The 16,475-nt window shown below is 38.8% G+C and overlaps 1 protein-coding gene across 1 annotated transcript in view; it reads right to left on the bottom strand.

The window, feature by feature from the left end:
• The window catches only part of Pkhd1 (PKHD1 ciliary IPT domain containing fibrocystin/polyductin), a 443,194-nt gene that overhangs the window by 32,646 nt on the left and 394,073 nt on the right, over positions 1-16,475 (bottom strand). The window contains exon 60 of the mRNA XM_041656327.1: positions 3,158-4,175. Coding sequence (XP_041512261.1) covers positions 3,158-4,175 — 1,018 coding nt within the window. The remainder of the gene's footprint in view (positions 1-3,157; positions 4,176-16,475) is intronic.

Here is a 16,475-nt window from a genome sequence, read left to right as displayed (position 1 = left end):
GGATGTTATAGCATTAACAGATAGAGATAACAACTTATTCCCAAGGAAAAGCACAGAATAGCATACAAGCTCCAAAACAGCAATCAAGGATGCATTGCTCTCAAACCATTTAGTATAAGAAGAGTAGACCTTAAAGCCATTAGTGCAGACATAGGACTCTGAAATGCATGGTAATCCCACTGATGACCATGGTGAATCATCAATAAAAGTGAGACTGTGAGTTGGGAATGAATTGTGAATGTCCTGCTTTGTCCTATTTAATAAGGCTATGTATTCAACTTTAACTGAAATTTTGTATTTCTTTCCTTTCTTTATAGTCCAGGATGATCTCATATTTATTAAGTACACAAGCATCACCATGAACTTCTGATCTTCACCCTCCTCCACACAAGTGATTTTACTGTAACTGTGTGTTCGTATGTAGAGTGAGGTGGCAACGGGCATCAAACTCAAAGATTAAAGCACAGTAAGCAAACACTCAACCAATTGAACTGTAGTGTCTGACCATTGGTGCTATGGATCTGAACTCTGGTCTCCATGCTTACAGGGTAAGTCATTTACTCACTGAGCCATCCCCATAGTTCCTTAAGTCAGCGTTGGTATTTTGACACCTAAACTTCTGTAAGGGAGATAACCAAAACTAATTTTATTATTTACTGATACTGTATGTATGTATGTATGTGTGTGTTTGTATGTGTGTATGTACCAGATTATATATACATGAAGTAGTGGGCAATCTAGGAAGACATCTCAGTCTGATATCAATATGCACAGGTACCTATGAGTCTGTGCATTCATAGTCTAGTATGAGAATGAGTGAGTAAAGGGACTGGAGAGAAAAGAGAAAGAAATGACAGACCTTCAGGGGTGAAGATCAAGCTTCCAGAGAAAGGACGGCAGGCAGCAGTACATGTTCTGTTGGGACTTCTGAATACAACACATGGAAACAAGATCCCAGCGGGGTACTTCTACCTTAAAGAGGGAATGTGGAATATGTGTTCCTCTCATCCCACCAAAATCTCCACTGAAACTACCTAAAGCATAAAACTGGGTAAGGCAGTGTGGAAAAAAAAAAGAAAGGAATAAAGAAAATAGGCAAATGGACAGCCAAATGACTGCATATGTCAACAATAGTTTGAGAAATGAACAGCAAGTTCGCGCAACTGTCCTAAGCAGGCAGAGGAAGTTAAAATCCAAATTTCCTGACAGGAGTAAAGGGAGAAATTGACTGCATATCCAAAAAGTAGACAGCAACTTCATTTCCCCTCATAGTCTAAAGTGCTAGTTTCTTGAAAATAAGTAGTGATCGTCTGGTAATATATGTTTCCAAAATAGCCTCATTTGTTGAAATTCCCACAACCCCTGTATATACCAGAAGGAACTTCCAAAGGACTTCGTTAGTGGTTCTCCACTGAAAGGAGCTCATGCACAGACTCATCTCTGGTGTCTCAAGGTCAATTTATTAGTGTGCCAATGACTCTCGGAGTTCAGTAAAGATCCTAATTGATATTGGTAAGAGCTGAAAGACACCAAGCTGGCCTTGGGGCCTGTGTATGGATGGCTCCAAGGCTTTTTAACGTACTGTGCAATGTTCAGTGACAAAGGGAATATTGGTAGGATTTGTCAGTTCTATGCATGCTGATTCTCACTCAGAAGACATTTCCATCAGGTACGGTTTTCTTTATTTTCTCATGATTTATGGTTTTTGCCATACATCTGGAAAATCTCTCTTAAGATAACAGGTAAACAAAGATGGGGAAACATAACCAATTTCAGTGGGAAGTCCAAACCGTATTATTCATGCTTCATGGTTTTTTATTAAATCAGAAAACTCTGAGTCAGGAGTGAAGTTGACATGTTATGTCTGATGGTGAGGTGGTAGAGGTGACCTTTGTGCTGAAGCCATCTCATGTCTACAGGTTAGGATGATTTGCCCCACAAACATGTGCTACATTCTCTATTTGCTCCCCGTTCACTCTGCAGGGGTCCCCTGATGGACCTTCACTAGTTCTACTCATTGTCTTCTCGTGTACTAAAAGATGAGTACACATTGCAACATTCAATATTTTGGAACAGTGAACAAAATAAAGCAACAGGCTAAGCTTTGATCTCTAGTATACATAAAAGTTTATAAGAACTCAGTGAAGCCTAAATGAAACGACATTAAGAGAAAAAAATGAAGCAAAACCAAAACGCATTGGCGCCGTTGATACCCATATGACCATACAGAGTGTAAGAGTAACACTAGGCAGCATGGCAGACAGATAAGTGGTTAAAAGAACTTATTGCTCTTGAAAAGGACCCGGGTTTGGGTTCTTATACCTCCCTGGTGACTCACAACCACATGAAACCATAGTTCCAGAGGATCTAATTCCCTCTTCTTACTTCGACAAGTACCTGACATACATGTGGTATACATACATACGTACATACAGGAAAGCACTTGTACCCATAAAATAACACAATCTAAAAATAATAGTATCAATAATTGGTTAAAATTTTGTGCTTGGCAAAAATACTGTTCTATATTAGAAACAACCAAGAATAATCATGGTGTTGTTTTTGTGTCTATCAACAAAATGAATACGTGTGTTCTCATTGTTATAGTGGAAACTGTAATACAAACTATTAACTAATGAGCTTCCATATAGATAGTTACTCTACATAAAATTTTAAGTACCCTTTCTCAGAAATGAACCTTTTTCTGGTTAGCCAATATATGTGATAAGTTCCTGAAATCATATGCAAACCAGCAACAAAAATGTAATGAGCATATTATATTTATATATTTTATGCATACACACACAGAAACATACACATACGAGATGTGTATGTGTCTGTGTGTGCATGTAAAACCATAAAATCAAAGAAAAAGAAAAAGAAGCTATAAATTTGCCAGAGCAGAATGGGAGGGGTTAGTGGGAGAATAAGTGGGAAGGGCTAGATGGATGAAAGAGACAGAGAAAGTGATAGAACTCTATTTCACCTACAATGTGTTTTTTTTAATGTCAATAAATAAATTGATTGAATTTTTCTCTAATTAGGTGTGTAGCTTAGGCTTTTTAAAATTTGAATTCTAGTGAATCGTTTACAGTTGATTGTAAAGAATACAGGCCCAAGAAATCATCCTTCATAGAGATATTCTGATAGTGCTTACCTATAGCCTGTGACTCCCTCTGACTGAGTCACTAGTAGGGCCCCCACAGTCATTCCGAGAACATTTTCCAGGACTCCAGTCTGTTGAGCAGTGATAACTTGGTGAGCCAAATTCTGCAGCCTGTTGCTTGGTAAGGATGGAATAAATTCAGTGCTCCTTACATTTGGTAGATCAACTATTTCAATGACAATCACCTTTGAGAGAGTTTCCACGGAGGTTGTTGGTGTGATCTTATATGGCATCACTTCTGCCATGAGAGGTCTGCGTTGACCAGATCTGGTAGAAGCACCACCACAAGTTACAGTTGGGCAATTACGCTTTCGTTTTCCTCTACTGTCTGCAATGGCTTCTAAGGTCTCTTTGTTGCCAGGCATCTCAAGCTTGAATTTGATTTGGTTTGGGTCAATCTGTAAGAAGTGTGTTAGCCTTTCAAGCATCACTCTTTCCCAGCCTTTCTCTGGGACTGAAAATGTCACAGTGAAAGCCAAATGAATGGAAACAGTTGAGTGTATTTCAATAGGCGCCTCTCCTTGCAGGACAACATATAAGAGGTTATTCATGATGTCGAAGTAGTTGGCACCAGCAGACTCATCCAACAATGAAGACGCTGACTCTACTGGAGTAGGTGGAATAAATCTTTTTTCTAAGAAAACACGAGGACTCTGAATCTCATTGTAGAACACAGCCAGAACTAGCTTGGAGGCACGTCTATTGCCAAGTAGAAAAAAGCGCAATAATGGAGGTATTTGCTTCACAAAGCATACTTTGGTGATTTGCCTGGTCGGTAAGATGGAATAGAAAGTAGACACAGAGGAAGTGCTAGAGCATAGGGTACTGTCTTTCACCCTGCTAAATGTGTCAACAAAGCCATTAGTAACAGATACAAGTGGGTATGACTTCGGAACTGTCCAAGGCACATCTACATTATGGAGAATAAGGATCACATGGTCAGTCTGCTTGCAGAAGAAGCCCTGGATCATTGCTCGGAATGTGCATTTCTGTTCTTCTCTGAAGATACCTGTGAAACAAAGCAAACAAATGAATAACATATGAGTGACATCTAATGAGGATTTATAGTCCACTCTTCTCATCATTGTCTGTTATGCTGTCAAATACTTACTGACCATTTGACTATATTAGATATTGGGAACACAAAGAAATCTTAAGCAAAATATGAAAAGCTATAGGCATTAAAGAAAAGTCACCTGACATATTCAATGATAAATATCTTTTAAGATTAAAAACAAAAACAATGTTTAAGTGAAAACAGATTTGACTATGTAAAATAATTGCATCAGGAACAATTGTGGGGGCGCTTAAGGGAAAAGAAACTAAATTGCCATATTCTTATATGCACATATGACACAAAGTATCCAAAATGGCTTGGTGTTTCTCCCTATTATTAATAATCAGTTCTCCGTTACTTTTGAAGCCTTGACACTACCTGGTCGAAACTTCAGAACCCACATTAAGTGTTTGATGTCACATGACAGCCTCAATTCCTATGTCATTCGTAAGTACTAGGTTGTGACCTATGCTTCTAAACCAACTATGGATCCCTATGACCCTCACTCTGGGTTAAACTTGATAGAGATGCTCATAAAAGATGCTCACAAAACTCAGAGCAATACATTATTTATCTATTTAATTATTGTAGAGGAAATTGTAAAAGAAAAAGAGACATGAAAAACCAGATTCAAGAAATGTACAGCAAAAAGTTTGTTTGAAAGGCAGATACTCCTATCCCCACTCCAGGTACACCTCCCACCACATTCTTCATCCACACAAAAGTTCTCTAAATCTTGTTTCTTCAGAATGAAGGTGAGTTTTATGAACTCACTGGTCATCATTGGTTAATTCAGACATCCAACCATCTTCTCTCCCTGCTTGTTACAGGGTGGGATTATACGTTCCAAGCTTTTAGTCACATGATTTACTTCCCTATAAAGATCTTTCATATGACTAGTAGAAATCTAAGCATCTCAGAAACATGACAATTGAAACTGATGTAAGATTCCATGCCACCTTAGCATGGCTACCATCAAGAAAACAAATGGGCAGGAGACTGTGGGTAGATAAGAACACTTAGTCACTGCTGGAGAGATTGCAAATTTGTGAGAACACTATGAAAATCATTATAAATGTTTCTTTAAAAAAAATCAAAAAGTAGAATCCTGTGGTACAGCTGAGAATTTAAAGTCTTACCATAGCTACATCTACATGTTTATTTGTGTTTTGTTTACAGTAGCAAGGTAAAGTCAGCCTAGACATCTATCAACTCATGAATGGATGATGAAAATGGGTGGTGTACATGCACAGTGGAGTTTCATTCAGTGGTATAGAAAAATGAAATAATGGCATTTGTTGGAAAATTGATGGAGCAAGAAGAAATTACTATCATAAGCAAATAATTCCCAACCCTAAGAATTGGGAATACCACATGTTTTTTTGTCATGCATGTATGTTAGCTTTTAATCTCATATCTTATATGTGTGCGGTATGGGGCTAATGAAACTAGAAAGGGGATATAGGAGAGGAAAAGTATCTCACTTGGGGTGAAAGAGCATACCACAATGCATGTGACCTGAAAAAAGTAGGGGGGATGATGAGGGACCACAGGAGGGGCATTGGGGGTGGGGGAATCAGTAAAAGACCAATAAAAACAATTATGCATGGGATTCCACACTTAAATCTTTTACTTTGTATATTAATCTGAAAAATAATAATAAAAGGAAGACAGCAAGGACATTTATAACTTATTAAAGCTAGAAAACAAAAGATTATTTGACAAGAGAAATAAACAATCAAAGTCCTACCTAGCTGTAAGCCTACAAACTGCAGCAATGCCTGAACCGCAAGGCATCTAGAATGGGGCATCATTGGCACAGCTGCCTCGCTTGACTTAAGGCTTGTTTAACAGGAGGGTATTTGTCTGATATTTGAAGTGTACCTATGACCAAAAAGATCATAGACTTCAGAGGAGAATCTACTATTGCCAGTTTCCTCAACCAAAACAATTTAACTGTTTGTAGAATCCTTTTCCTTGTACCCACAAGTGAGTGTAGCTCTCATATCTTATCAAAGAAGATTTTTTTTGGAACAGTTGGACACTGTTACAGAGCCCCAAACCTGGCCAAAACACAGAAGATGTGACTGTGGGGTGCCCTGCCCCAACCAATACACCTGGAATGTAACACCTATACCTAAGGCTCAGGAAAATAAAAGACAAGCCAGCAGAAAGATTATAAAAACAAGAAGTCCAGGATGTCTGCCGTATTAATGTCCCTTACACAATGGCAGGGAAAATGTACCCATGACCTCTCAGCAATATGGTTACTTAAAATGACCCACGGAGAATGTATCTGTTGAGTCACTAGTCTCTTTCACTTATCAAGCTTCCAGTATTCAATCATGTGGTTCCACCTGGATGATTTTTATCTAATTCTAATCAGCTGCTCAAAGGCCTGCCTCCCAACACTATACCTGGGTTATTCTTATCCTACTGATACCTTCTGATGTGAGTTTTCCCTCTGTATGCTGTGATTACCATTAATTAATAAAGGAACTGTTTTGGGGCCTATAGCAGAACTATAGGGGAACAGAGCAAGGAGGGGAATACTAAACGGAATGCTGAGAGAAAGCAGGAGAAGTCAAAGAGAAGCCATGGACCCGCCACCAGAGACATATGTAGTGAAACTTTGCTGGTAGGCCACATCCTCATGGCTATGCCCAGATTAATGGAGATGGGTTAAATTAAGATGGGAGAGTTAGCAAATAAGAAGTTAGAACAAATGGGCCAAGCAGTGATTTAAATAACATGGTTTCTTTGTGATTATTTTGGGGCTAAGCAGCCAGGAACCAACAAGCAGACTTCCTTGCAATAACCTTGAAAGGGGGAATAAATTTCAACTTGATATTTGAAGTGTACAAATCATATTCAAAAAGAGTTTCACCAGACATTGTCTATTATAAGATGTTTTTATCATACTTTCCTCACATCGACTTCTCTCCTCAAATGAAAACATTTCAATCTAACATAATTTCACTCAGTCTGCTTTTAATTAAGAGTTCTTCCTTTCCAAATCAAGGAGGTTCTATGCCATTATACCCAAAGATGATTGCCTCATTCAACACTCATCAGAGAAGCTTCTTCTTTCAGTTGATGGGAATTAACACAGAGACTCAAAACTGGACAATGAGCAGAGGGAGAGTCCTCAACAAAATGTGTTACCAAATTGATTCCCTCAAGACTCTGGGATCTATGAAGACGAGAAAGCAGAAAGGTTCTAAGAGCCAGATGTGATTGACTCTAAGGAAACTGCATCTTCCAGACACAACTGGACTGATACACATATGACTTCACAGAGACTGTGACGGCACAAAATTGTTAATTCTAAATTAAAAATATTATTATTTATTTAAATGCAATTTATTCTTCTCTTTTCTCATTGATTTTCTTTGTAAATGCTTAAAAAAGTGTGCTTAATGAAAAATGTATTCAAAAATCCAAGAGATATTCTAATGAAAAAAAGGTAAATTTTTTTATGGAAATATACATATTGTGCCTCTATATTAAAAAGCTACACAATACTGCAATTATTTCAATTATTAAGTCTTTTTTAAGATTAGCTTTTGTTTAAAAATAGTTCTATACAATATATTTTGATTATGTTTTTCCTGGTCCTCAAAGTCCTTCCAGGTCCTCATCATCTCCTTACCCACCCAACTCCCTTGTTCTCTTTCAAAATTAAAAAGTAAAGCAGAAACAAAAAGCCCACAGAAGAAATGTGAGATTCATTTGTTCTGGCCAAGTACTCCTGTTCACATGGCTTGCCCTGGAGTGTGGTTGTTGCACCCAATGATAGTCCGTTGGAGAAAACTGATTTTCCTTTTCCCAGAAAGTCAGTTTGCAAACAGCTCCTTGGCAGGGCTGGAATTTTGTGTCTGCCTCCCCTTCTCAGTGGTGGGACGTTGCCTGGTTTAGAACTATGTGACTAGTAAAGTGTATTGGGAAGGAAAGCATACCTGATTACATAATTTTCAAAAATATGGTCAATAGGCTTCAAGAGAATACCTGAAGATGATCTACATAAAGGCCTGTATGTAGAAGCACAGTAGTCAGACAGTATAAAGAGATAAGCCACATACCTACAATGTACACTAGCCAGACCAGGTGGTTATATTTCTATCTGCACCAACCAGACATGTGGGAAAAAACAAACAAACAAACAAAAAAACCCTAAACATTCAGCAGTGCTTTATTAATAGGTTCCCATTTCACTTTTTATCCTGTTAGTATTCTTTTATTTTTCTTAACTTCCAATGTAGAAGCAATTGGAAAAATCAAATATGTACCCCTAACGAATTACCTAGGATGATAGGCTGCTGAGCTTTTTTGATAGAGTTCATTTCATTTTGGTTTGGCTTATTTCAGGGAGTCTCTAATGAAGCCCCAGCGTACCTCTAATTCTCACTGATGCTTCCTTATTTTTTCCACTAAAAACCATTCCACTATACTGCCAAAAAAGGTATGGGATGATTGCTTTGTACCAAGTTCAGAATGACTGGTCTTTGCTTATTCTCCTTTCGATACTCTTTGTTTAATCTTACAGCTGTCAAGGTTTGGAGTAATTTTCCTACTTTGATAAGAATCACACTTTGGTAAGTATGCTAGGATGGAGATGAAACAGTGGGTCAAATACTATGACCTCCTAGGAGTGGAGAACATTGCCTACTGTGTGAAAATAAGACAGCAGTGAGATCAATGAGACAACTGTATGCTGTCAGCCTCTGAGGAGCAGTGGTTACACAGAGGGATATTGCACACAGTATGGGAGCAACATAGATCAGGAAAGGAAACAGGGTTTGCGGTGTGACCTAAACAAACTGATATCTTCACAGCCCAATAGAGACCTAATGGAGTAAAGGGGGAAAATGTGTTCCTTGGAGATAATTATTGCACTAGTTATAAGTTCGAGATTTCATACAGCTCAGGGAACACATTTTGAACAAAGGGAATAAGAAGTTTGGTAGCTTTTGAGCATCTCAGGAAAGAGATGGAAGTTAGGTAGATAGTGGTCTTGCACTGTGGCCAGAATGAGTGTTAATCAAAACACACTCCATTCTCATTCTAACAGTTATGTGAAGATTACAAGCATTTGAAGTTCACAGACCTTTGGTCAATGGAGTTCTCTGAGTTATTCAATGGATTTTAGTGGTAGCAAAGTGGTCAATCCATGCATCATAACACGTCATAGCATGGTAGCTGAGGAAAGCTTTAGATTCAGAAATATCTGGACAAGGAGCCCAAAAACCTATAAAAGCAGCATCAGGAAGGGGGCACAGTAGGATAGGTATTCAATGGCCCAGAACTTTGCTACATCTTAAAGTAGCCTTCACACCATAAATCTAATAGACCTTCTCTTCCTCTCTTCCTTCCTTCTTTTTTTCCTCTTTCCTTACCTTTCTACTGTAATCTCTCTGTCTTTTCAGTCTTCCCTGTTTCCCCTCCTTCCATTCTTCTATCCTTAGTCCCTTTTAAATTGTAAGTTTAATTATTTATAGTTCTTAGATAAAAAATTAAATCACAGTCATATTGAGTGAACTACATTATTTAGAAATGAGGATGGGAACAATGACAGGGTAGGAAGAAGAAGAAAAGAAAGGAGAAGAAGAAGAAGAAGAAGAAGAAGAAGAAGAAGAAGAAGAAGAAGAAGAAGAAGAAACTAGAATTTCTAAAACTTTTAGTTTTTATTTTGAACCTGATAAAATAAAATGATGTCTAAAGGACTCTCCAGAGAACAATTTTTAGACATAAAATTCTGTAATATTGTGTACCACAGTGAAAAGTCACAAAACTTTGGGAGCTTTCTCTGCACAATTTCTTAATGAGCACATATGGGAAAATTCCTGATGTTGTCAAATCACATATTTGGCAAAAATCTCTTTTGCTTTTGTATATTATTATTTGTACCTTCAAATCAATATTCAAACATGATATGCTAGGAAAAGAAAATTATCACTACAATCTTAACAAAAGACAATTGCCCAAATCTTATCAATAAATTATATTAATTGACCACCATTGTAGCTAAATGTAAACTCTTGCTATTCCTAAATTAGAAATTCTATTTTAATGTCTTTAGAATTCAGTCATGACTAAGAGATGCACTGTTTTGCAAATATCCTGTCATTCAGTTTCCTGTGACATCTGCACAGTTAATCAATGCTAGTTTTTTCAGTTTTGTAAGAGGCAAAATTAATATTAATAATAACAACAAGAATAAGTTTTCAAGCAAAAACACGCATCACAGTAGCACTGAAGAGCAGCCAAACAGACACAGTTCTTAATTATAGCAGAGAATGCATGGTACTGCTTTTAAAAAGGCTACACACAGCAAACCGACCTCCTGGCTAAACCCCCAGTGCTGATGGTGAGACCCCATGATCACCGTCTAGACTCATGTCTGAATAGGTTTCCATTGTTCCCTCGTACAGATGCTTTTCTCTCCTGCTTTTCTCGGTTGGAGAAGGCTAGTTTTGAATAATGATTATCTTCCTCACTTGTTTTTGCCTTTCCCTTTCCCACTTCACCAAATGGCCTCATCTGCCAGTCACAATTTTTGTGGTCTGCAATTCTGATCACATTTAAATGAAACCCATGCTGGCTTTGGTAATCATAATGTCATTTACAATTTACCACTAAACACGTTTATTCAGTTAGTAGCACACGGGAGAAAGAGAACTCCATATGAACTCACCGTGAAAGGCCTAATCTGATTATTTCCTCATGAAAATCCAGGCAGGGGTGCTTGTAAGAGGGGCTGAGAGAAGAAGGGGAGAAAGCAAGGCCTGGCCACAGCTGACTTTGATAATCAATGGGAATGGATAAGTGATACAGCCTGGCAGGGCAGCCACCCAATCACCCCAGGGCATTCTTCTCGAAAAGGCAAGAGTGGACAGGTCATAATGAATGCTGAGTGACCAGTAAGCACAGGCTTGGCATATGCTATTGCACTCAGGGTGCACAAGCACAGTGACAAAATCCAGAAGCTCCACTTTAAGTGCGGGAAATTTGATTAAGCAGGTTGTATTTGTGTATGCACATGTGCACATGAGCGCTTGCTTTGTGTGTCTGTCACCTTCCTAAAATATCCTGTATTTAAAACACACTCTGCCCTCCTTTCACCAGAGAAGAAGCCATAGACCTAACGCCAGGAGAAGAGAAAAGTTAATTGTGTCTGGTTTAGTAGGAGAAAGAACTCTATGGTGTGTGTGTGTGTGTGTGTACATGCACTCTCTCTCTCTCTCTCTCTCTCTCTCTCTCTCTCTCTCTCTCTCTCTCTCAGGTTGCTTCCAGGGTTCTAACAAATATTAACTTTGTGTCAATATTTGTCCTTCCTGTCGTGAAATGAGGATTTTCCACCTCATTTCACGTTTGAAAAGAAAATATGCCAAAGGGGTCATCTCTGCTCGAGAAAAAAATTAACAGAAAAGAAAAAACAAAGAAATAACTTCTATCTTTTATTTAGAAAAATGGATCAGAAGAAATGGGAAAAAAATAGTTCTAAAATAAATGTTTTGACTCAAAGGCACGCAGAATCCTTCCATCTTGCCATTTCAACAAAAGAGAAAAATTTATATGTTTAAAATAGAATGAAATACATCAACATTAATGATTTTTTTCCTCGAGGTTAACACCACCATTTCCCTCAACAATATTTTTAGCCATCCTGTGATATATTTCACAAAGCACCATAAACTATAGGCGATCTTGACATAAACAAAATAATCACTCACTTGTTTTCAAGAAATGAAAATGAATAATTTACAATTCTCATCTGCCTAACAATATTCATAGCTCATCATTTCCAATTTAACAAATATAAATGGGCACAGGTAAGATAAGTGAGGATAGGTTCAGTTTCTCCCCAATTATGGCTGTTGCTTATCCTTGAACTACAAAGAGTGACATTCCAAAATCTCAAAACTGTGCTTCTCAAGACCAAAGAAAGCAATAGAAATATTCAAAAGGATTGTTAAAGAAAACATGTTTTGCTTATTTTAGATAGAGTAAATAAAATGGTTTTTTGTTTCAAAATGGAGAATTGTTAACTAATATTGTTTTTTAAAACTTTGAAATTAATGATTATGTGTTGGGATTATTTGGCAAAGGCAAGTTGAGAGTGTTCTAACAATGCAATATATTCGATATCTAAATGAACTATAACTATGCTAATATAAAGCTTAGAATTTGAGGTCTTTAAGTTCTGCTGAGTGATTATACTGTGTCATTTGCAGTAATTATAAAGGGAACACATAATTGTTCATATATTGATACATACTACAATTTTAATAAGTAATCTATATAGGTAAGAGTGGTAATTGTGAATTCAAAATATTTATCAGTGTAAAATTTTGAGAAACTGTGTCATTGGACATAAAAGGTGCATCATTTATTTGGTGCTGAGTCCTGGAATGTCAAAAAATAGTGAATTTCTGGGTTGACTTTTACAATTAGCTAAAGAGTGTCACTTGGGATCAAAGGTGACTACGTAAGACACCATTTGCAACAAAGAAGACCAGGCCAACAGTTGCCGCATTATGGCTTCCAATGGCTGTGGGATATGAGATAGGCAGGTGGGAAGACAGCCCGCAGGTGAAGACAAGCATGGTAGTGAAGCAGATCATTGTGGAGAAGGGCAGCAGGTGTGCCAGGAGTTCTCCTCACCACCTCTCCCACACTGCCATGAGCAGTCTCACTGGTGGTTTGGGACTGCTCCTTATTGTCAGTGGGGACACCTTCCCAAAGGAGTTAGAAACAGACAACCACAGAGACCTCAAAGCGCACAATGCAAGCTTGCTTTGCAGGACCTCTGTATCATGTTATCTTGGTGGGTGTTTCACAGTAATTTTTTTAATCTTTAATAGCTGTGATTTTTGAGAAAAATAATGAATGGTAAAGGGTAGAATAAGGGATGGAATGACAGGAAAGGGGTGAGGTGGGGGTGGGGGTAACGTATGGATCCAACAGCTCTTTCTTCTGAGCCAGCCATTTTTAATGTTTTTGGTATCTTTTTTTGATAAGAGAGCATTCAAATGAAACCCAGGGACTATTTCATTTTATATTTTCGTACTGTTGAAATCTCATTAGTTGTACGCTACTTGAAATAAAAAGTGGCTTAGTATTTTGGGGGGAGGATCTGGGGAATAAAATTTCACCTACAAACCTCAATGGCTATGGTCCCAATTATGAAATCTATTATTTGAATACTACATTAGAAACATCCCAGGCAAATGTGGGCTCAGGAAGTAAGCCCTGTGAGAGATCAGGTTTAGCACTGATTGCATCCTGCCTTCTCCACTTTGAAGCCCTGGAGAGGCTCCTCATCCTCCTTCTGACTCAGTTGTCCCACACGTATAGGAATTAACAGCTGCACACAATCCATGGATTGATGCACACTCTAAAGTGAGATAATATATGTTCAGACTCCAAAATGAGCACTTGCCAAGAAATCCACGCTGTTACGTTCTTCGTAACCGCAAGAGAAGCATCCTTTAAACAACTTTGGTTTGTCCCTCAGCTCAAACTAATACTCACCTTGTGGTAAGTGTTGAAATTATTCATTCCCATGAACAGAGGGGAAAGAGACAAATTGCAGGCAAAGCGAATCCCTGAAACCTTGCCCTAATGATGCCTATTTTTAGAAAACATAGATAATGGAAATTTCATACATTCCCAGAAATGTGCTCGTGGGTTCAAGTCGAAAATCTGCTTTGCACCATTGAAGAAAACAACCCCACCCTGAAAATTCAGGATAATGTTTACTTCCATCCAAACTCCCCATTTCTTTGGTCCCACTGCACCTCATCCCTCTCCTCTTCTCCTCTCCTCTCATCCTTTGCTAGCGAGCCCTGTTTGCTGCCTTTAAACACAGCAGTGTTCAGAGCTTAGTTTAAAAAGAAGGACAACCAACATCCTTCTTTACAAGTGCAGCTCCTGGCACCCTCTTTCCTCAGAATGATAAAGTTGCCCCCTCTCCAGCCCCCTTTTTGAAGCAGCCACAGTCATTCTGCTGAATGCCAAAACCGAAATGAATGGGACAGTGCTGTGGCCTGCTCCGAGCCGTGGCTATAATGAGATTTGAATGGGAAGCCCCGGACACAATAAATCTGCGCCATATGTGACCATTTCCTGTGTCAGTTCCTTTCTTGTAACCAGTGGAGACTTTTTTTCCCCCTCTCCTGACCCCACACCATGTCTCTGAAATCTTTCATGGCTGCTTATGAGCCTCGGGCTCTTTACAGCAGTTGTATAAATAAATGAATTTGACAGCAAACATCATAACAGTTAGCCGTAATGTGTGTTCGCCAGAAGTGCCTATACTACCCACTGGAGAAATGGCAGAGGAAACAGCTTGTTTTGTTACCTAAACAAAAGGAGTTTCATTTGACAAGTGGTGAAAGAATTAGTCAAATTAACTTGAAATCCACCGGGACTAGTTTTGCCAACTTGCCCTGCCAGAGAAAACTTTCCCAGCCTCTCAGTGCCTGTGACACACGAGAGATAAATTCCCTCCTCTTGTTCTGACATAAAAATGTAGGCTGGGGCTACCAAGCCCTTGGCTGGTACATGTTAATCTATGTGTGAATGTTGAATGTCAGGTATGGGATCTTAGCTCTAGCAAAAGGTCGCTAAGGCAGCTACGGCAGAGAAGCCACATGTAATGGCTGGGAAGAAAGGGTGAGGTGCCTACTGTGACAGTTTACTTGCTCCATAGAAATAGTAAACCAACACCTCCAAACACTTCCTTCCTTTTCTTATCACGCCTTTGTTCGAGCACAAACTCACAACACCCACACCTAATAGTTGCTCCAAGAAGCCAGGATTTTCCCTGCATCATCACAGTCGGCATAAAACGAGATTTTTCCATATTTGATGAATTTGAACCCATTTCAACAAATATAATAGCCCAGTTTTTCAGTTCTATGGTCTAGTCATCTAAAAGACCTCAAATATCTGCACCAGCTTGGATGGCATCTGTACGCTGGGAGTGTGACACACACTGTGATTACATTCACCCCAGGTTATATGATATCGAGCAAGTTGCTGCGTTCAAGTTCTGACTCAGTGACTCACATTCTCTGGGACCACACTCGAGCGAGTTCCCCTCAGTGCACCTCTCTTTCCTCCTTGTTAACTAGGAAGTTTAACAGTATGGCACAATCTCAGTCTGGTTTTCATTGCTGTAGGTTATGAATAACAACATCTCAAACTGGGGCCTTTATAAAGAACAGTTTTATTTAGCTCACAATGCTCCAGACCAGACATACAAGACTGAGCAGCAACATGGGTTTGCTCTTAGACTGTGATGGCTGTCTCGTAAGTGGAAACACGGAAGGACCATTGGGCTCATACAAAGAGGGGACAAGCAGGGGCCACACATGTTCAGGAGAACCTACCCACTGTTTCAGGGCCACAAATCCCTTTACAGGGGGGGGGGGGTATTATTTGTTTTTTGTTAGGCCAAACATGGAAACCTGAAAGTCAGTCTCCTTAGCAACAATACCATCCTTTTATGTGACAGCTTAATATGATTAGAAACATTTTAGAAATAAAGTAGAAAATTCCAGGACAAAAATCATAATAATCACTCTATTCAAGCCGATGGCTATTGATTTCAATGACAATTTACTTACAATACAAATATCACATGGACCCCACAAGTATTTTTATGTAAAAAAAAAGTATTTCTACTCTGCAATGGTGAATCAATCACTGTCTATAGAACTCCCCTAATGGTGGGCAGCAAATTCAGGGTGGGAGATCTGGCATGCTTGCTGCTAAGCCCAATGGCCTGAGTTTGATCCCAGAAACTCATTCCTCTGAACCCCACGTGTGCACTGTGGCACATGCAAATGAACCCCTACATACACACCATAAATAAATGCAGTGCAAATGGATTGTAACTTAGCAGGCAGACATAAGGATAAATGCAAGTAGGTATTTCAGTATACAGTGTTCCTACTACCTGCACAATGTTTTAGTGTCTTCATTTTTAACAACCCAACAGATCTACTGGTTTATGATTTCTTCACATCTAGTCAAACTGTGGAGAAAAGTCAGAACGAGTGATGCATTCAACGGCATAAAAATAAATGGACTATTCAAGTTTTCTTCTTAAAGCAATGCCAATAAAACTGGAAAGTGATAACTGAAAGTAATGAACCCTGTGACTCCAGAAAAATGACAAACATGAAGGAGATAAAACAAATACGCTGTCCGAAACAGGCTGTTTGGGAACTGGGAGGTAAACGG

This window comes from Microtus oregoni, unplaced genomic scaffold (genome assembly GCF_018167655.1).
Source record: "Microtus oregoni isolate MIOR12 unplaced genomic scaffold, Mior012 000007F_ref0000211, whole genome shotgun sequence".
NCBI classification, from domain to species: Eukaryota; Metazoa; Chordata; class Mammalia; order Rodentia; family Cricetidae; genus Microtus; species Microtus oregoni.
This window is presented reverse-complemented; position numbering and strand designations above follow the sequence as displayed.